Below are 22,033 nucleotides of genomic sequence, written 5' to 3'. Positions count from 1 at the left end.
ATCTCGTCGATTGGGCATTAGGTGGCGCTATAACTTGAAAAAAACATAAACACGTCTGTAACTAAGCAACCGTTAGTCCAATCGACTTGAAATTTGGCATGCAGTGTCTTGGTCCAAGGGGGCATGATGGTCTATGAGGACATTGGCGTATCTCAAAAAACATGGCCGCCATCGGCCAATGAAGTTTGAGCACCTATTAGACCAGGTTAACGGAGGCCGATCGGAACGAAACTCAATGGGCATGTTCAACTCATGGTCCTAGAGGTCTGTAAGAATTTTGAAAGAAATCGGCCACAAGTTGGCGCTAACGAGTTTTACGCCTCGGTAATCACATGGTGTTTCATAAAATGCATATCATTTGATAGATCTCCTCATGCTGAACAACTTTGCCTCAAGAACCAATTCTGTCAATCAAATCGTTCATTAATTATTCGCAAATATGTGAAAAACCTACTTTTGCGAACTAGTCCTAGGTTTTTCACCCGATTGGAATGAAACCAGTGTAGGACAATTCTATGGACTCTCTAGATCAATAATTATCAAAAAAAGTTGAACTTTGTCCTTTGGGTTGCTATAACTGGGTCATTTAGAAAATGGGTGTGGCAAAATGTACTCAAAAGCCTATAAATCCTAAACGAAAACTCGGAACTTCACGAAAATAAGTGAGCATATGCCAAATATTGTTCTAAATAAGCATGACAAATTTTGTGAAGATTGGGCAACAGGTATAGAAGTTATAACAGTTATAATGATGAAAAATGACAATATTCCTATGTTTATAAACGAAATCTCAACCAATCCAGCCAGCACCGGGCTCATTCGAACCGTCTAGATGAAGTCTGTCCACATTATGAATTTCAGGCATTTTCATTGAATTGTCGCCGAGATATTAGCCAAAAACCAGCGGGCGCGTTTTAAAATGGCGGCCGCCAATGACGTCACATCCCGGTACATTTTTGCTTCTAACTCAGGAACCGAAAGTCCCCGCGAGCTCAAACTCGGATGGCAAGGTCCTCTCCGGGCCCTTGAGCGGCCACATCCGTCGCGGGCCTCGGGGACGCCCCCCCGCGGATCGCTAGTTCGCGGGACCCCATTTTTAAACGGCCGTAACTCCCGAGCCCTACCTCCTAGGACCTTGGGGAAGGGCTCGTTGGAAAGGCCCTTTCCCCGACTAGATTCGATTCGAGTTTGGTGCAATTTGGCCTGAGCGTTCTTGAGATATAAGCACAAAAAGATACGCATTAGACCAGGCGTAACTCCCGACCCCCAACACTCACTGTCCCCGCGATGGTCTCGTTCCACAGGGCCTGTTGAGCACTATCTACCCTCTGAGTTTCAGAATTTTTCGATGTCCTGTTCCCGAGATATAAGCGAAAAACCAAATTCCCATTTATCATTCATTCATTATTCTGTTGTCAGAAAGACAAGACTTGCACTAAGATTTTCTTACCTATCATGTATTTCAAATATCTACAACAATGTGTGTGTAAACATGTTTAATGCAGTCATGGAAAATGTACAAAACCAAAACCAGACCATGAAAGTAGGCTAATGACTGGTCCTTTGCTGCCACCTGCTGGTTAAAGTTGTCATATTGTTCTATAATCCATATTTAGACTTGATAAAAATCACTATTAATGATTACAATCACATTTTGTCAAAATGCATCACTTAATTTCGGTTGATTAATGACAATTGTGCCACATTATGTGAAACTTTAAGGAGACTTGGAGTAAACATTTTGTTACCCATCATTTATTTTGTCAATCAAATCGTTCATTCAAGAATATTTTAAAAACCTACTTTTGCATACTAATCAGGTTTTTTGCTCAATCTGAATAAAACCAATGCAGTACAATTCTCTGGACTCTGTTGTTTAATAATGATCAAAAAAAAGTTGAACTTTTGCATTAGTGGATATAAAAGGGTCATTTCAAAATAATTTTGCTAATTATTAAATTTAATTAATTTTAGCTTGCAGTAAGTATTTTTTATGTATCATTTATCAGTTATAGAGGCCGATTGGTGGACCTGTTTGATTCATTGTTTTTTGAGTGTGTGCACAGTTCTAAAAAGGAATTAACCAATAGGAAATGTAATTATGGTTTTCAATTGTCTATGAATGTATGAAAAAAAATGTATTTGTACTTTGAAAGTTTATAAATGATGTTTAATAAAGTTATCAAAAAATCTAGTTATACCTGTGTATGATCATATAATTTATTAGTGTTTGGGTGTTACAGGAAGAATACAGATGAAGGCTGAATAACAAAAAACAGGTTTTAATTCAGGCAAATATGCAACAGAGTGCTAACACACAAACAATAACAGACAGAGACTGAACTAAACAGGGAGAATATATACACAGGAGTGGATGAGGGAACTAAATGGGAACAGCTAAGCAAGGATTAACATAATCAAACAACATGGCAACTAGAACATGACAGACAACAGAACACACATGACATTGGGACTGTTTATATAAATATTGTACATACTGCAACTGTTGTTTAAAATTCCCTTAAAACAACTGTAAATCTGTCTGCCCCAATGTTCTCATTGAAGCCCGCCACAATATGGTTGAGTTATTACTAAAAATACAAATATATAATTAATGGAAAGAAGTTTTTTGGTTGGTGAAATTTTGCATATACTCATACAAAGTAGGTTCAATTTTTAAAATATTATAGGAAATAAATAATTAATGCATTTATTAGGAATTTCATTATATTGTTTCTATTTGCATATATATGGTTCAGAAAAAAAAATATTGTATACTGAGTTCAAATGAAACATTTGTTAAGACAAATAGTAAAAACAGTAAAGTTAAACTATTTGTAAATAATTTCATATAATGTATAATAGTCTAAATAACATCAAATTCTCTCATTACCTTTTGTTTTTATTTTATTTTATTTTATTTTATTTTATTATTATTATTATTATTATTATTATTTTACTTTTTTGTATATTGCAGTAATAAATATTGTGAATTAAACCAAAACCAACTCAATACAAATCAAATATTGACTATTACATGGGGAATTTAAAAAAAAAAAAAGATACATTAAAAAATCCAATAAATGTAAATTAACACGTATTCATTTCAATTGTTGGTGTATTAAAGTAGCAAACTGTGTTAATATATGGTCAGCTGGAAATTATACATTTACAAATACAATAAAAAAACTTTGAAGCTTACTTAAAAAAGTAACTAGAATGCAGACAGAACCTTATAATTTATAAAGGTGATAAGATGTGCAAAAGGAAAATCACATATTAGATTTAAAAAATATTACACAATATAAAATTATATATAAAAAACAAGTACATACAATTAACAAACAAAAAAATGTATATGAGTATAAAGACAATAAAATATAAAAAAAAAAATGCATGTGAAAATAAGAAATATAAAATAGTAAGGAAATATTAATTAGCCTAATTAATTAATTAATTCATTCATTCATTCATTCAGTTTCAATGGTTTGGATATTAAAGTGTGTAGATGTCAAAAACAAAAAGCACATAATATATAAAACATATCTTTGAAGTAACAAATGTTAAGTGTCAAAAACATTTACAGAGTTTAGAAATGTAAAAAGTACATTTTTTTTTAAATTACTGAAAATTTTAAAAAGCATAAAACATTTTAAAAATATCCAACAAATTTAAAATGATTCATTCATTCATTCCATCAATTTCAATGGGTTATATATGTGAAAGTAGTAAAATTTTTGTGTTAATACATGTTCAAAATTAAATCAGATTGAAACTGAACTATCAGAATATTTTCATGACATTACTCTCCAAGCCCCACTACTAAAAAGTATGTGGTTGTGCTGCAAAATGCTCAACAGAAGCAACAAAAAGTGGTTCAAAACGTTGGAGAGGAGCAGGCAAAGACTGATGAGACTTAGGATGTAGCAGAAACAAATAATACAGTGGATAAGAAGTAAGAAGGTAGGATGTGATGGAGGCCCACAACTAAACAGATGGAGGTTAGATGCACAATAGAACAAGGAGCTTGACCGACATGGGTGGAGTTGTGAACAGTGTAAATCCAGGTGAACATGTTGATAAAGGAGACTTTGAGCCAACAGAGACAAGCTCCAACAACAGATACTTAAAGTTGGGTGGAATCAGCAGTGATGGACATTACTTGGAATTGGATTGATTGGCTTAGAATTTAGCTCATAATATAACAAAACTTGATGGTAACTGAGCTCATAGGATAATTCTCAGTGATAGCAGTTTGAGTTTCAGTCCATGCAGGCCAACAAAATATCCTCAGCGAAATATGACATTAGATGTTGTCAAACACTCCAGGCTCTCATTATCTGTACCAAGGATCCAAAAAGGCTGACTCAGTTTCTGGTTCAAAGTGAGGCAGATATTGTCCTCAGCGAGACAGATGGAGTCATGATTGTTGTTTGAATTGAGTATTTCTGTTACAGTTCTGCAGGAAAATCCTAGAAGATCAATAGTCTTACTTAGTATGTAAACAAATAATTAAATGCACAAACAATCCAGTGAATGATAATAGGCTACTGCAGACAAAAAAAATCCTTTTTTTTACGTTTTACATAAATGGCAATGTAAAATGACATGATCAAATTGTTTCCTTCTTCTGAGAGCCAAGAACAGAAAGCTAAATCTGCAATTAGCTCAAAGTCAAAAAAAAAAAAGGTCAGTCAACAGTGGAAAAAGGTACACTGCACTCTTATTTGATTTGCAGCTGAATTCAGCCACACACATATGATACCGAGATCATGAGTCAATAACTTGCCTTGAATCAATAATCCATAATGGTGATGGGGCTGTAATGGTCTGGAGAATGTTCTCTGCAGTCAAACTGTTTGTTCCTGATTTACGTAGAAAACGGAAATGTAATGGAAATGCCAGGAGGTCTTGGAGTTGAATGTTGTCCTAATAATGGAGATGATGTGGTCATCAAAGCAACATTTGATGTTACATTTGATGTACCTAAGGAGAATTAGATTCTGATTAGAATTTTTTTTAAATTTTACAACACATACAAATGGATTACACTGTAAATGGTTACTTTAACCACAATATTTTATATTCAAACAAAATATTCTTCTAATGCAAAAATATTGTATAGTGGTAATTTTAGAATTGTATGTTAATATTATAAAACTTATGACCAATTTAAAAGATAAAAATGGTCTCACCTGTTTATGAATACTCCAACTGTTGTAATATGATGAAAATGAAGTAGCTAAGATAGTCCAAGATTTCTTAAAGTTCCTCTTTGTCTTTCCTTTCTCTTTTATATACAATGTCTTACTGTTTTAAAATGAAGTTTCACCTCTTTAAGTAGTTGAATATAAATTTGATCAATGCCAACTGTAAAATTAATTTCTGCATACAAAGTCATTACAAAAGCATATTACATAGACATTTTGATCAATAAAATATTGGAAACAAACAAAGACAAATGAATGAATGAATGAATGAATAAATGAATGAATAATAATAATAATAAAAAAACTACAACAATTAAAATGAGTAATTGTTTTAAAAAAAGTGTATGGTGTTAAGGCCTCTGAATAAATGGCATTATTTTTGAATCCAATAAATATATTTTAAATATATTAACTCATTACAAGTTTAAATAACTAAAAAATGAGTACTGCTATTTATTTTAGATAAACATAAATATGAACATGACCTTAACACCAACTTAAAGTAGTAAAAAATTAAACAATCCCAATGGCTACTGCTGCCTTCACGTGCTATCGGAAATGTCCTACTTTTGACTTCTTAAGTCATAATTTTTAGTTTGTCTTCGTAATTTATTTAATTCTCTATAGGAATATAGGAATTTCAATAGAAGGCAGGTTGATTCTTGCCTTCTTTTTTTAGAAATGTCATTGATTAATATTTTGTTATTAAAGATATTTATGTAAAATCATATTAAATTATGAAATAAGAAACTTTTATTTACAATAATTCCGATAGCACATGAAGGCAGCATAAATTCCCACAGAGGCTGTCCACTGATTAACATCCACCTCTGTATCCCCCCCCCCTTACGGTGGACAATGCATTATAGCCACTTCATCACAATGCAGTCATGATAGCTGAAGTATGTGGGCATTATGTCAATCGTAAGTTTATCCAAGTCAATATCTTTTATATATACATGGTCAATTAATGTCCCATTTTCAGTTGTTGGTTTTTCAACAATTTGTGTAAAACCAAAATGCTGCATAACATCATGAATTGTTGAATTACTAAAAAGGTTTTCATTGAAATCCCCTAAAATTATTTTTCCACCTGGTAAGCAGTTTATTTGATTAATTAAGGTAATCAACCTCTCTCTAAACAATGGTAAGATATATGATGGTGGTCTATACACAACTGCCAAGGTTGTGTTTAAATGTTGTATATTGCACGTTAGACATTCAATGTTAATACATGGTAAATCAACTAAAGTAGCTTTTACATTCTGTCTATAATAGATACCAACACCACCATGATTTTCTTCTTTTAGTTTAGCAAAAACATCCTGACTTGTGTCGTAAGCAACATTTCGTGGTTTATCATAAAAATAGTATCCAGTAAGACTGATTTCATTCTCAAAATAGTTTGGTTTTAACCATGTCTCTGTTACACAAATCATATCTGCTTGAAAATATCTCTTATCTTGGCGAATATCTAAAATATGTGGATTGACTCCTTGAACATTGTGTAACATAATTTGAAATTTTACACTTTCTGTAATTTCCCTTGGAACAATGAATGGAGGCATACTCTGTAGAGCTTGCTCAATGTTGTCTTTTGCAAAAATAACATTTTCTTTGAAATCTTCTATTATGAGTCCATCAAGACAGGTCACTCTACTTAATGCTACATATGCTTGTCCTGGAGCAAACATCTTTTTCATTGAAACAACAGCTTTGTTCACTGTCAGACCTTGTACTTTGTGAACTGTGCACGCCCAGGCCAGTCTCAAAGGATATTGCCTTCTGACACCACCAGTGCTTGTTACTTTTTCTTCTTCAGGTTCAATTGGTGTACTTTTCTCCAGTCCAGGTTTTAAACATGTTTTTTTACCTCTAGCTTCTTTACCAACATGTTCATCATCAAATTCGATATATATTTTTGATGGAAACATTTCATCATCATCATAACAAAATTCTTTAATTGTCCCAAAGATTCCATTCACAAGACCATCTGAGACATTAATATTTTTCAGCAGCATTACTCGAGCATCAATGGCTAATTCAAGGGATTTTTCCAAACTACTGTTCTGCACTCTGGAATGAAACCCATCCTTTTTTTCCATTCGGCCATTCTTAGCATTTCTTTCAAAATCTTGAGCATTTATAGTAACCGTGTCAGTGCATACTTTGTGTAACTTTGATATATTGTGATCATCAACTTCACTATTAGTTGCATAAATATGGATATCTGTACTATCATCACCATCACCTGTTTCACATTTCTTAAGCATATTAACATCTTCTTCAAGCATTACTTCATCTTTTTTACGTAGCCTTAAACGGTTTAATAATTCTGCAAACTTTTTGTCCTTCTGACGCATAATCTCTGTAAGTTCAACAAAATGAAAGTTAGTTTCCCAAAGATTAACACCGTTGACTGGTTCAGTGTAAAGTGGTTTTCCTTTAACAGGAGACAGCTGATAAAAATCTCCAACTGCTATCACAGAGACATTTCCAAATGCAGAGTAATCACCTGTTTGTTTGATTTGTCTCAATCTTCCATGAATATATGACAGAAGTTTATGATCAACCATTGAAATTTCATCAATTATTAATATTTGCAGTTTTCCAAATTTGGCTCTCAAGGAATTAATTTTTTCATCTCCAAGTGGTTGATATGGCAGTGTAGCATTTATTCCAATGGACAGAGTGGAATGTACTGTAGCTGCATTTTTTAAGTTGTAAGCTGCAACACCAGTTGGTGCTGTTAATAGCACGTGTGTCTCATCTGGGTTCTCTGTTAACCTTGAAAGTATGCGAGAGGTTTCATAATAGATTGCTTTTATCAGCACTGACTTTCCAACACCTCCTGGACCAGATATAAAGACATGAAATGGATCTGGGTTTTCACCTTGTACTTTTGCTAAACACCATTGCCGCACTTTGTAAAAGATTTGTGACTGCTTTTCATTCAAAGACCGTAGCAAAGCCAAAACATCTTGCTTTGTCATAGCAGATGGATTGGATTCTAGTTTTGAAGGACCTACATTTGGTAATAGATCAGGTATAATATCATCACCTTCCTCTGTTTCTATTTGTTGTTTCTTACTCTCTAGACATTCCAAACGTTCAAGTTCTGCTTCTGGACAGATTTGGGCCCAAGCATCTTCCATTGGTCCGTGCTGTTCTAAATCATCTTGAGCTCTTTGTATTGTGTCTGCTTCTTTTTCAAATTTTGCCATGTTTGTGTCAACTATAATTTTCACTGACTCAAGCTCATCATTATAAATTGTTACAAATCCAGTCTCATAAAACTCCTGATGGGAAGGGAAATGTGGTGGCTTCAATTGATCTCGCACAAAATGAGGCAAAAATAATTCCAAAATACTTTGATAATAATTTTCTGGATTTTTAGTGGGTGAAAAACGGGCATATCGTACAATGGCACAGTTTGAACAAGTTCGTTTTCTCACAAAGCCCATGTCATTTTCCAGTTTTACTCTATCTGCACACAAGTATTCAGATTTACTCAAAACTCTGTACTCTGAGGCAAAGGTTGCTAAACACATTCCAGTAAATTCTTTGGTATTTGGACGGGCTCTGTATCTCTCTGTGATGCTTTTCATCCATATGCCATCACTGTTGTCATCTCCACATTCAGCTTTTTTATGTATAGTGTTTAAGGGTAAACTCATTCTTATTGTATTAATTCCAGTTGGAATGAACACTACTTTCCTTGACCCCTCTTTTAGTTTCATGTTAGTCAGCCGATAAACACTTTCTTGAGCTGAGACCTCTCGATTATGTAAAAACACACTGCCAAGTTTTCTTAAAGCTTGTTTTGCATCCATATTACCTTGACTGTGTGCTTCTTTTTGAGCATTAGCCAGCAGCAAACCCATTTCTCTCTCAGCTTTGGAAATATAGGAAATTATATATACTATACAAGAGTAAGCATCAACAACAAATTGTATATCCATGTTTGCATTCCAACATCTCAGAAGATCAGGATTATATTGATTAACCCATACATCACTTGGCTTTCTCTTCAAAACAACATTTGTTTTTTTCGTAATTCTATTGTATGCCATTTCAAATGTCTCTTGATTTATACCAATAGATGCAAACATAGAGTCAACTGAATCAAATGCAACATCGCTATTCAATAAACATTCTCTGACTTTTTTCATTACAGCTTCAGCTAACTCTTTTGATATTTGTTTACAGTTTGTCTTTTTGTATTGTCTTTCATTTTTTTCATCATCAGTTTCTTTTTCATCTTTATCACTCTTGCTGCTTCTTGTAATAAAAGTATTTTTGCTTGGTGGACGTGGAAAGTTGAATCTACACACAGTTCCTTTCTTTTTACATGTTTTTGCATGTCTTTTACTGTGTTGTTGCACACTGCTCACTATTTCATGCATTTCTTTTTGCTGTTCAGGTGGCATTTCACAAGTGACATAGCGATCAACAAATGCTACAACTTCATTATCATCATCTCTGTCCACTTGAGGTGCATTTTCAACCCAAAACAGACAATGTGTATGAGGTGAACCACGTTGTTGGAATTCTATTCGATAGAAATAATCTATTATTTTTCCAATTGGTTGGGCTGGAGACATAATAACATCTTTCAGAAAGTAGTGAAATCGATAATCAAACATTCTGGCAGCAGTTACAGGATTACGTTTCAACATCCCACATCTATCAGACCAATCCAATTTATCAATAGGTGTTTGACAGCCCTCTTGTTTTACAATACATTGCATTAGCTCTGTCCATCGCAAATCCGCTGATGAAAATGAGCAAAACCATGTTGGAATACCTAATTGTCTAACCATTGCAAATAAATCTTTTTGAACACTTTGCCAAAAAACAGGAGTCCCTCTCACAGGTTTCAAAAATTTATAACCCTGATCAAAATTTAAAATCTTTTGCAGGGATTCTTTGTTTGTTAGCATTTCTGAAGTAATTTTTGTTTTGTTGCTTGTGTCATAGCCTTTCCTTAAAGCAATAGATACATTTGAGATCACTTGATTAAGCTCAGACAAATATTGTCCATAAAAGATGTAGTCCAGGTTTTGAGCAAAACGTCCATCTGCATTTAGGATTCTATTATTTAAATATCTAGACAGTGTTAATTTTTCAGGTCGTGAATCATGAAATGTTCCTGTTGCATTTGGGAAGAGAACTGGAAAGCATTTTGCTTCATTAGTTTCATCCATTAACATTCTCACTGGATTGTTGCCCTCTGCTGGTGCAAGTGACATAATTCCATCAAAATGTTGATCTAACACCTCTTGTGCAATGTCAACTGGTTGCAAACACGAATCCATAAACAAACCATGTTGCTGTCGATCATGAAGTGTCTCATCAGTGATGTCATTGTCTTCATTTTCAATATCATACTCTTTATTAACACATATGCCCAAGTCTCGTTCATTGTTATCACTTTTATCATTTATTTGTTCTTCTGTTTTACTCAGAGGATTAATCCAACTTTCATTAAACTCTACATCTGTATAGCACTTGTTATATTGTTGTAGATATTTTAAAGCAGTTTTTACCTTATCAACGTGCACAAACTTATATTCATAGTGTCCTTTATATGTCAGTTTTCTCTTAAGCTTTACACGAATCATCAAATCCTCATCTTCTGATCTTGGTAAAACATTCACCACATCTGTAACATTAGATGGAACACATGTCACTGGTCCATGAACACCATTCTGTCCACCTCGTGGTAATGCCATCATTTTCATGAATGGGATATGCTTCGCTATTAGATGTTGCTCAAGAGAGTTTAAACAGCTCAATTCAGGAGGAATAGGATCCAGAGTGAGATTGTTTGCAACACTTTCAGCAGGCATTTTACCTTCAGAAATTTTTCTATCACATGTGTGACAAATCCACAAATATTCCGCTGGACTATTTTTATACACACATTCTTCACTGCAGTCTTTATTACATTTATGAAAATCATTCAATGTTATACATTTTTCTGCAATGCAGCCAGCCTGGATAGATTTTTGAATATATTTATTTTTATTACAGTATTTCACCTGCATTTTAAAGCAGCAGCGATGACAAACTGAACATACATATTCAGGACCTGTTGATATTTTTTCTTTAAATTGTTCAATCACACAATCAATCTCTTTCCTTTTGATCTCTGCCTCATGATGAGTTACAGCATTTCTAATTTTAATGCTACTAGCAAAATTAATATCATTTTTATATTTCTCTTTGTTATAATGAATCACCTTAGTCTTGTGCATTTCATCTTCACTATATTTTCTAATACTGTACTGTTTCAAACGTTCCTTGTGTGCGGTATTCTCTGCGTATTTGTCAATAGAATACTGTTTCAAAGATTCCCTGTGTGCGGTATTCTCTGCGTATTTGTCAATAGAATGCTGCTTCAAAGATTCCCTGTGTGCGGTATTCTCTGCGTATTTGTCAATAGAATACCTTTTCAAAGATTGACAGCGCGATTCATATTTATTTTTGCTTAATATTTTTAATTTTTCTTGATAGTGTTCATTTTCATTATACATTTTAATACCAGATTTAATTTTCCTATGTTTGTACATTTCATCCTCATGATATCTTTTCATTGCTTTCATTTTTTTCCCCTCATTTAAGTCATAATTACTATTGTATTGGACTTTCTGTCTATAAAGCTTAAGTGGGTCTGACTTGGGATTTAATGATGCAGGAAACATGGAAACTTCAACTGGTGATTTACAAATTGAAGCACAGCTACCATCCTTTTTTTCACACATAGAACAACTTCATAATGACAACTATTAGCATGTTTCAAGTAAATCCCCTTGTATTGGCAGCTCTGTCTGTTTGATGTGGCATTTAAGGCTGAATACTTAAGCCATTTCTCTTGAGTAAAAGTAAATATGTCTACACCAATTAAATCACTGGCTGCTTGTATTTCTAGCTCTGATGCCCAAGTTCCAACATATTTCATTCTCAAAGTGGCAATATAGTTCCCAACAGAACTGTGTCCTTGTCTGAGATACTGAATGTACCTTTCTTCATTTTGGAGAATATGAGATACAACAGCACGTCTCACTTTTCTGTGTTCTTTTTCACTTCCACTTACAGCATAAGCTATTGATCATGAAAAAGCAGTTACCATCACCCACAATATCTTTGGTTTTACAAGGTTCAGCCATTTCAACACTTTCATTTGGATAATTTTGTTCAATTGAAACATGTACAATGTTTAGCTTCAAGCAAATATTTTTTTGTTGCTGTACTGTTAATGGACTAAACTGAAAACAAACAGTGTCAGTTTGTGAAATGAATTCAACATCTGCTGTATTTTCATTTCTTGGGCATGCACTGGGCATTTCCGTTTTCCTTTGTGCATAACTTTGAACAAAATATATTTCATCTGCACTAGAGAAATCAGTCAAAGAGTAACTGCAACTTTCCATTTCTGATTTTATACCCTCAGTCATTTTTTCTATTTTAGTATTTTCCATCACAGGATTACATATCACCTGATTATTTTGAATATCTTTGTCAATTTGTGTACATGTTTCATGCACAGGTATTGCATCTGTGTTGATAAAATCAGTCAGAGTATTACTGCAACTTTCCATTTCTGATTTCATACCTCTACTCACTGGTTCTGCTTCAGTATTTTCTTCCACCACTGGATGGCACACCAAACGATTGCGGAGAGTGTTATCATTAATCATATTTGCCTCGACCCCAGTTACCTCAAAAGGACGATTTTTTGCAATCAATGATGCACCAAGTCTCCTGAAGTGAATGAGCAAAGATTCTATGCTGCCATAGAAAGTCACTATACTCTTACCATACTGTGCATATGTTCCATCAGAGCGTCGTGAATGTGGATCAATCACTGCATACCATGAACCTTGTCTGACAACTGCACATATGGTGTGGTTCATATTTACCAAACATGCATCAAACCTCTGGAATGCTTGTTTTACTGCTTCATCAAATGACATGGCAAACCCTTGTAGACCTTCATCATAATGAGAAATGCCAAACAACCCTGTGAGCAATTGTCCATACTTTATTGAAAAAGTGCAATTATTCAACATGTGTGTGTCAGGCAGCTCAGCAACTTGAATGTAGCCATCTGTGCAATCGTTGATTTTCCCTGCATCTCTCATGGCACTGTACAGGTCATCTCCGTGAATGAGGACATCATTCAGGTCACTGACGGTCCACTGCAACACATTTTTCATCTTAGACATGACAATGGCAATTAAACTGTTTGCAGCACATTGCTTACCACCATTGGGATTGAAACGGGGATGTCCTTGATGGAAAGAGCCTCTTATGCAAGATCTCTGGGGACATACATCAGTACCAGCATTCATTTTCATCTCATTATGTTCAGTAGTAGAGACATAGGGAGAGAAACATTTTGACTTTTGTACACACTTATTCACCTCAACCCCCGTTACCTCAAAAGGATGATTTTTTGCATTCAAGGATGCACCAAGTCTCTTGAAATGAATGAGTAAAGATTCTATGCTGCCATAGAAAGTCACTACACTCTTACCGTAAGCTGCCATTGTTCCATCACAGTGTCGGGAATGTGGATCAATCACTGCATACCATGAACCTTGTCTAACAGCTGCACATATGGTGTGGTTCATATTTACCAAACATGCATCAAACCTCTGGAATGCTTGTTTTACTGCTTCATCAAATGACATGGCGAAGCCTTGCAGACCTTCATCATAATTAGAAATGCCAAACAACCCTGTGTGTAATTGTCCATACTTTATTGAAAAAGTACAATTATTCAGCGTGTGTGTGTCAGGCAGCTCAGCAACTTCCATGTAGCCATCTAAGTGATCGTTGATTTTCCCTGCATCTCTCATGGCACTGTACAGGTCATTTCCGTGAATCAGAACATCATTCAGGTCACTGATGGTCCACTGCAACACATTTTTCATCTTAGACATGACAATGGCAATTAAACTGTTTGCAGCACATTGCTTACCACCATTGGGATTGAAGCGGGGATGTCCTTGATGAAAAGAGCCTCTGATATAGGAAGTCTGTGGAGACAAATAAGAAACAGCATGCATAGTCATCTCAGCATCTTTTGGAAACTTTGGCATAGACTTTGAATTAGCGTCTGAATCAGACTTTGGGTAAGAATCGGTAAAATTGGCAAATTCGGAACAATTGGCAAATTCGGAACAATTGGCAAATTCGGAACAATTGGCAAAATTAGGATCAGGCTCTTGTATTTCTTTTCTTTGTTTAGGAGGCTGCAAAATCTCTTCAGGATTAGCAGCCAGCCTGTCCGCGATTCTCCTCTTGGCTGCCTGAGAACGCTGAGACTGCTTCGTCCGAGGCATCTGCACATACACAAAATATAGGAAGATAAATTAAATGACATATTACTGCATAATAATTAACAAAAAATACATTAAAGATTTTTTTTAAATTTAGTTCACATTACAATAATGTTTAGTAACAATAATATTGCATGCTACTCTCCTTACTTTGGTCTTTTGCACTTAAAATGTTTATATATGAAAAAATTAAATAAATACAAGCATTAACTTTTTCATTTTTAAATGTTTAACTGATAAAACTGAATGGTAACTAAACTCACAACTATTAACATATTAGCTAACCATAATAACCAAACAGAACATAATTACTCACATATATAACAAACATAAAATTAACCTGCATAGTCATTATGCTTTTCAATAAACAGATTGCACTAAAAAGCCATTGATAACGAATACACAATTCTTTAAATCCCTACAAAACAACCCTGTTTTAATTAGAGCTATACTGACATCTAGTGGTGAAATCGTAAAGTTACATATTTTATTTATTTCTTTGTACCAATGAACAATAATTTAGCTTCTTTGCATTTGAAAGACCTTTACCCCATTTTTAACTTACAAATGGTGTCAAATAATTATCAAATCTGTGTGCATCTATGTATATTCACACACAGCAATTCAAAAGTGTTGAAACAAAACTAACTTATGATCATAAAGGATAAATCATTATTCAAATTCCAACACCACCACCAACTACTCATGATTGTTTTCATTATTTCAAAATGTGCTAAACAACAAACTTTAGCAAAATTATTTAAACTGGAAAGTAGAAAGTGGAAAATCATGTATATTATATATAAGTGATCAAATTGAATGCCTCGTTGCTTGATTTTATAGTTCTGTTTTTGTGTGTCTGTGTGATTAACTTTGTGCCTTAAAATAAAACATTTTTCAATTATTCTTTAAAAAGGCTGTTTAAAATAAACAAGAATTTTTAATAAAACATGATGTGAGCTTAATGAGTACAGGGGTGTGCTTAAAGGGAAAAAAATATATACCCATTAAGCACAGCCAGACTATTTGCAATTAATAAAGTCCATCTTAATTGAAATGCTTTCCTCATTTAAAATACAATAAAATAATTGTTGTGTGAGGGATTAATATTTTACTTTAACGTAACTTCTTGTACTGAAATCAATATCTTTTGCACTATAAATGTCTCAATGTAGATTTTCATGACCTTTATAACTACATTCACTCTAGTCCTACAAAAAATGATAAACATTTGAGTTTTTCTTACCTATAAATAAAAAGAATATAATAAAATAAAATAAAAATTTATTAGACATATCTTCAGAAAGCACATATAATAACTATTTACAGAATACACAGTATATTACACAAATCTTATCAACACGCTATCTATTAAAAAAATTGTGAAACATTCACTACTTTACCCAAAATACTTCACTGTTGGACATATTATTGCAATATCAAAAGAACTATCATCTTACCTCAAATCACGTTTCTGCAAATCTTCTGCAACAAAATTGAGAAAAAATTAATAACATATAAAGAAATACATTTAAAGACTTCACACTACATTTTAATGCAAGCATCACTAAACACGGCCAATTATGGCTTTTAGTCAAAATTGTTTATTAAGAGAGATACTGATATCATTAGGTATACTTTCATTTTTTTTGTTTTACATATAATCTGATTCTATTGTTTATCCACGAAATTATGTGATCTAATGAGCATCACTGATTTAAAATGCTGTATCAAGTATGTTTCCATGATTGCTTACTTGACTTGACTGTCAATCATGTCACGTATTAGTTATCTGCCCTCTCTCTTCCAATCACAAACTTATTATGCTTTCAGTTATGTACACAACAAACACAGAAAAACGTTTAACAACAAGTGAAACATGAGACTGATAAAGTACGATTATTACAATTACGATTTAATTATGATTATTAAAGTATGTAATTTCGATTTCATATTCATGGTACATGGAAAAATTTCATAACAATAAAGAATAAAACATTTACACAACAAATGGTTAAAAAATTAGCTTTAGTTAAAAAGACTAATGGTGCGTTCAAGTCATGTCGGAAAGATCGTATTTACGAGCAGAACCAACATGAACGCCACCACAATGTCGTAAATACCAGTGGGAATCTCGTAATTTTCTTTAATCTCCGATCTGTACGAGTTGGGGGCATGTCAATCAGAAACATAGTGAAATACCACAATACTTACAGGTATTTAGCAGTGACATTGTCAGGCTTTTCTATTTACAACGAAGTAAGCTGATTCCCAGCAAAAAATACGATAGCATCACAATATAAAAATGTAATATGTAACAATAAATTTTACAATGGCTTCATAAATTAATTAAAAAACATAAAAAAGCAACATACAACTAATGCATATTCTTTGCTCTACATTTTCTAGAAGCAGAAATGTTGTTATTTTGTGTAATTAATTTAGACAAGGCCCACCGCCATCATACTCCGACGAAAGTGACTTGAAAGACACCTACCGTTGTACACACGACTTTCCACCTCATAAATACAAACTTCCCAGGAGGACTTGAATGCACCATATGAATAACATTTATCACGTGTCTTGCCCATGCACTGCATGTGCTACACGTTGTTGACGCACTGCATGCGTTATACAATATACTAATGTATCTATAGACAGAATTTACATCGTCAACAAAATATGAGTAAATATAACACAAAACTGGTATTTTTTTATGAACTACCCTTTAAAACTGAAGCTAATGATAAATTCAACCAAGAAGAAAAACAGATGAAGCTAGAGCAATTAACAATTACACCCTTACTTTCCAAACATGTCAATACTAAGAATAAACTACATGAACTACTAACTATTAAACTAATAATAGCAATCACTGTAAAAAAGAAGAGATTTATTTCGTCTTATAATCAAATTACTGTCCCAGTCAATTAAGAATCTAGAACTGAAATAAAACGTTGCCTTTCAACATTTATGTAAGAAATACAGCCACACAATATGCAAACACACAAAAAACTACTTAGAATAACTTCAAAATATCACGGATGACTAACAATAATGCACAGATGATTAGGATTAGAGACAGAAAGAACACCATACATCTTACCTTGCCCAGCTAGTAGACAAAATGGCTTCACTTCCGGGCAAACCCGGAATACGCTATCTCTAACAATAATACATGCGCCCTCTAGTGCATGGAATAATAATTAAAACGCATTATAATTGCAGAGAAATGTGAAAATAGTGTTATAAACAAAATAAATAAATCCATCCAAAATAAAACCAATCCAGCCAGCACTGAGCTCATTCGAACCGTCTAGATGACGTCTGTCCACATTATGAATTTCAGGCATTTTCATTGAATTTTCGCCGAGATATTAGCCAAAAACCAGCGGGCGCGTTTTAAAATGGCGGCCGCCAATGACGTCACATCCCGGTACATTTTTGCTTCTAACTCAGGAACCGAAAGTCCCCGCGAGCTCAAACTCGGATGGTAAGGTCCCCTCCGGGCCCTTGAGCGGCCACATCCGTCTCGGGCCTCGGGAACGCCCCCCCGCGGATCGCGAGTTCGCGGGACCCCCGAATTTAAACGGCCGTAACTCCCGAGCCCTACCTCCTAGGACCTTGGGGAAGGGCTCGTTGGAAAGGCCATTTCCCCAACTAGATTCGATTCAAGATTGGTGCGATTTGGTCTGGGCGTTCTTGAGATATAAGCACAAAAAGATACGCATTAGACCAGGCGTAACTCCCGACCCCCAACACTCACTGTCCCCGCGATGATCTCGTTCCACGGGGCCTGTTGAGCACTATCTACTCTCTGAGTTTCAGAATTTTTCGATGTCCTGTTCCCGAGATATAAGCGAAAAACCAAATTCCCATTTATCATTCATTCATTATTCTGTTGTCAGAAAGACAAGACTTGCACTAAGATTTTCTTACCTATCATGTATTTCAAATATTTACAACAATGTGTGTGTAAACATGTTTAATGCAGTTATGGAAAATGTACAAAACCAGACCATTTTTAAACTGAAAGTAGGCTAATGACTGGTCCTTTGCTGCCACCTGCTGGTTAAAGTAGTCATATTGTTCTGTAATGCATATTTAGACTTGATAAAATCACTATTAATGATTACAATCACATTTTGTCAAAATGCATCACTCAATTTCGGTTCAATTATTAATGACAATTGTGCCACATTATGTGAAACTTTAAGGAGACTTGCAGTAAACATTTTGTTACCCATCATTTATTATGTCAATCAAATCGTTCATTCAAGAATATTTTAAAAACCTACTTTTGCATACTAATCAGGTTTTTTGCTCAATCTGAATAAAACCAATGCAGTACAATTCTCTGGACTCTGTTGTTTAATAATAATCAAAAAAAGTTGAACTTTTGCATTAGTGGATATAAAAGGGTCATTTCAAAATGTGGCCTTCACCAAGTGTCCCTGAAAGCCATATATCTCTCCAAGGAATGCTCAGACACACAAAACACAAAACAGATACTGTTCTGACACAGAATGAAAGTGAGCCAATAAGTGATGTGTGTTTGTGTATGTGTAAGCACGCGTATTATTGTTTAAGCCTTTTCTTTCTCTTTCTCTGTGTTTGATTTAGCATATATATTAGCTGGTCATCTGTGATTTAAGCAGTGTCATGCTTGCTAAATAAAGCTTAATATCTTTTTGCACATATATGTTAATTAAACGCCTTAAAGGCTTGAACCCCGGTAAATGCTGCTTGCAGCTTTAATTAGGGGTTCAAGCACGTAGTGCTGAAACCCTATTGTTATTGTGCTGATTTTTAGGGGTTCAAGCACGAAGTGCTGAAACCCTATTGTAATTGTTAGGATTTTTATTATTATTATTATTATTATTATTATTATTATTCTGCCGTAAAACTGATTGTGCAGCCTAAACCGTAAGTGCTAGAGACTTGAAACTTTGTCAAATGATAGTACAAAAATCGAGGAGAGGTTGACAAAGTATGACCCAAATCGGCCAATAGGTGGCGCTACAGCGATCAAATGTGCGAAATGGCTCATAACTCCTAAACCGTTTATCGTAGATTAATAAATTTACATATTTGGAATCCTTGGGTCAAGGCGGTTAAAAGCATAGAAAAAAAGATTCGCGCTGCGAGGTCCCGTTTTCCCGCCATTTTGAATTTTGTCCAAAACCTACTTTTGCGAACTAGTCCTAGGTTTTTTGCCCGATCAGAACCAAACCAGTGCAGAAATGTTCTCTGTAGTGTGATTATCAATAATTATTAAAAAAGTTGAAATTTTCATTCACGGTCACTAAAGGGCGCCAAAACGTACGATGTGGGCGGAGCCACTTTTACTAAAATGGCTATAACTCGAGAACGAAATTAGATATTTGCACCAAACTTGGTACACCTGTATACGGGCTAAATTTTTGGTCACGATAAAAAAATCGCGACGATTGGCCACTAGGTGGCGCTATAACGCGAAAAAAACATGAAAACAGCTGTAACTATGCAACCGTTAGTCCGATTGACTTAAAATTTGGCGTGTAGTGTCTTGGTCCAAGGGGGCATGATTGTCTATGAGAACATTGGCGTATCTCAAAAAACATGGCCGCCATCGGCCAATGAAATTTGAGCACCTATTAGACAAGGTTAACGGAGCCCGATCGGAACGAAACTCGGTGTGCATGATCGAATCGTGCTCATGGACGTCTGTACCAATTTTGAAAGAAATCGGCCACTAGTTGGCGCTAACGAGTTTTACGACTCTGTAATCACATGGTGTTTCATAAATCCACACAATATGCATATCATTTGATAGATCTACTCATGCTGAACAATTTTGCCTCAAGAACCAATTCTGTCAATCAAACCGTTCATTAATTATTCATGAATATTTTAAAAACCTACTTTTGCGAACTAGTCCTAGGTTTTTCGCCTAATCGGAATAAAACCAGTGTAGAACAATTCTCTGGACTCTCTATATCAATAATTATTAAAAAAAAGTTGAACTTTATCCTTTGGGTCGCTATAACGGGGTCATTTAGAAAGTGGGCGTGGCTAAATATACCCAAAAGCCTATAAAACCTAAACGAAAACTCAGAACTTCACGAAAATTGGTGAACGCATGCAGAGTATGACTATACAGAAGCACACCAATTTTTATGGAGATCGGACCATAGGTGGCGCTATAACTGTTAGAAAACTTTAAAAAACTTGTGTTTTTAATGCTTTTGGATGAAATTGTATATAACTCTGGATGTGATCGACTTATTTCAACGGGAGATATATCTTTAGACTCCTGAATCCTTGCCGAGTTCAACCATATCAGACTTGCCAGGTTTCGGAAAACGGTTTGTGCCACGTTGTGATTTAGCGCTTAAAAAACGTTTGCGAATATCTTCGAAACCGTTTGTCCGATCGTCACGAAACCACCGTAGAAAACACGGAACCTAAGTTGGTATACTATACGTTAAAGCCCAAATGTCAAAATTTTGATAGGAAGTGGCAAAAAAATCCAATCAAAGTCTTTCATGGGTCAATTTTTATGCGCTCATATATATAAGTGTCTATAACGTCAAAACGAAATGAGATATTTTCACCAAATTTGGCACACATATGTATGGATACACTCCAAGGACATCCCCCAAAAATGGTGGAGATCGGGCAATAGGTGGCGCTATAACTGTCAAAAAACCTTTAAAACTATATATTTCTATAATGAATTGCCTGACACTGTCATTTTGTGCCACCAGATGGCAGCAGAAGGCCACTAATATAATTCAAGGTTTCAAGAATTCAATGTTTTGTCATTTAAAATCCCTTTAAACCAGGGGTGCCCAATCCTGTTCCTGGACATCTACCTACCTGCACATTTTAGCTCCAACCCTGATAAAACACACCTGAATCAGTTAATTAAGATCTTCAGGAGCACTTCATAATTACAGACAGGTGTGTTGAGCTGGGCTAGAGCTGAATTGTAGGAAGGTAGATCTCCAGGAACAGGATTGGGCACCCCTACTTTAAACTATATAAATCCTTATAATAACATTACAAATCACATTTTTTTCAAGGTTTACCACTTCATTTGTTCATGTGACTTATGTCTTTGCAGTAAGACAACATTACAATTACATTGTGACCTGAAAATTATAGTTTTTTGTTTATGTGTGTGTGTGTATGTGTGTAAAGCATGCTTCGTATGTATAAGGTATTACTGTTTAAACCTTTTCTTTCTGTGTTTGTTTTAGCATATATGATTTCAGTGGTACATGCTTGCTAAATAAGACAAATCCTGCCTTAAACTGCCTTAAATGCTTGAACCCCGATAAAATGCTGCATGCAGCTTTAATTAGGGGTTCAAGCACGTAGTGCTGAAACCCTATTGTTATTGTGCTGATTTTTATTATTAGGGGTTCAAGCACGTAGTGCTGAAACCCTATTGTTATTGTGCTGATTTTTATTATTATTATTCTTTTT

At 34.6% G+C, this 22,033-nt stretch overlaps 2 protein-coding genes across 4 annotated transcripts; both read right to left on the bottom strand.

Moving 5' to 3' along the window:
• Positions 1-6,073: 6,073 nt before the first annotated feature.
• Positions 6,074-11,749, bottom strand: LOC137030760 (uncharacterized). Its single transcript, XM_067401196.1, has one exon. The coding sequence runs from the start codon at positions 11,747-11,749 to the stop codon at positions 6,074-6,076; it is 5,676 nt and encodes a 1,891-aa protein (XP_067257297.1).
• Positions 11,750-13,254: 1,505 nt separating this feature from the next.
• LOC137030617 (uncharacterized) lies at positions 13,255-17,390 on the bottom strand. 3 transcript variants are annotated; one of them, XR_010896438.1, is made up of 3 exons: positions 16,021-17,390; positions 14,200-14,563; positions 13,255-14,134 (listed from the first exon to the last, which is right to left on the bottom strand). XR_010896438.1 is itself a non-coding variant. In XM_067401031.1 (3 exons), exons 2-3 carry the CDS (start codon positions 14,561-14,563, stop codon positions 13,401-13,403), a joined length of 1,116 nt encoding a protein of 371 aa, XP_067257132.1. In that variant the 5' UTR covers positions 16,021-17,390; the 3' UTR covers positions 13,255-13,400. The 3 variants fall into 3 exon arrangements, 2 of the variants coding, with proteins under 2 accessions (XP_067257132.1, XP_067257133.1); XM_067401031.1 differs by having other exon boundaries at positions 13,255-13,432; positions 13,480-14,563; XM_067401032.1 differs by having other exon boundaries at positions 13,255-13,414; positions 13,480-14,563.
• Between the last annotated feature and the right edge of the window lie 4,643 nt (positions 17,391-22,033).

This window comes from Chanodichthys erythropterus, chromosome 11, assembly GCF_024489055.1.
Source record: "Chanodichthys erythropterus isolate Z2021 chromosome 11, ASM2448905v1, whole genome shotgun sequence".
Taxonomy (NCBI): Eukaryota; Metazoa; Chordata; class Actinopteri; order Cypriniformes; family Xenocyprididae; genus Chanodichthys; species Chanodichthys erythropterus.
This window is presented reverse-complemented; position numbering and strand designations above follow the sequence as displayed.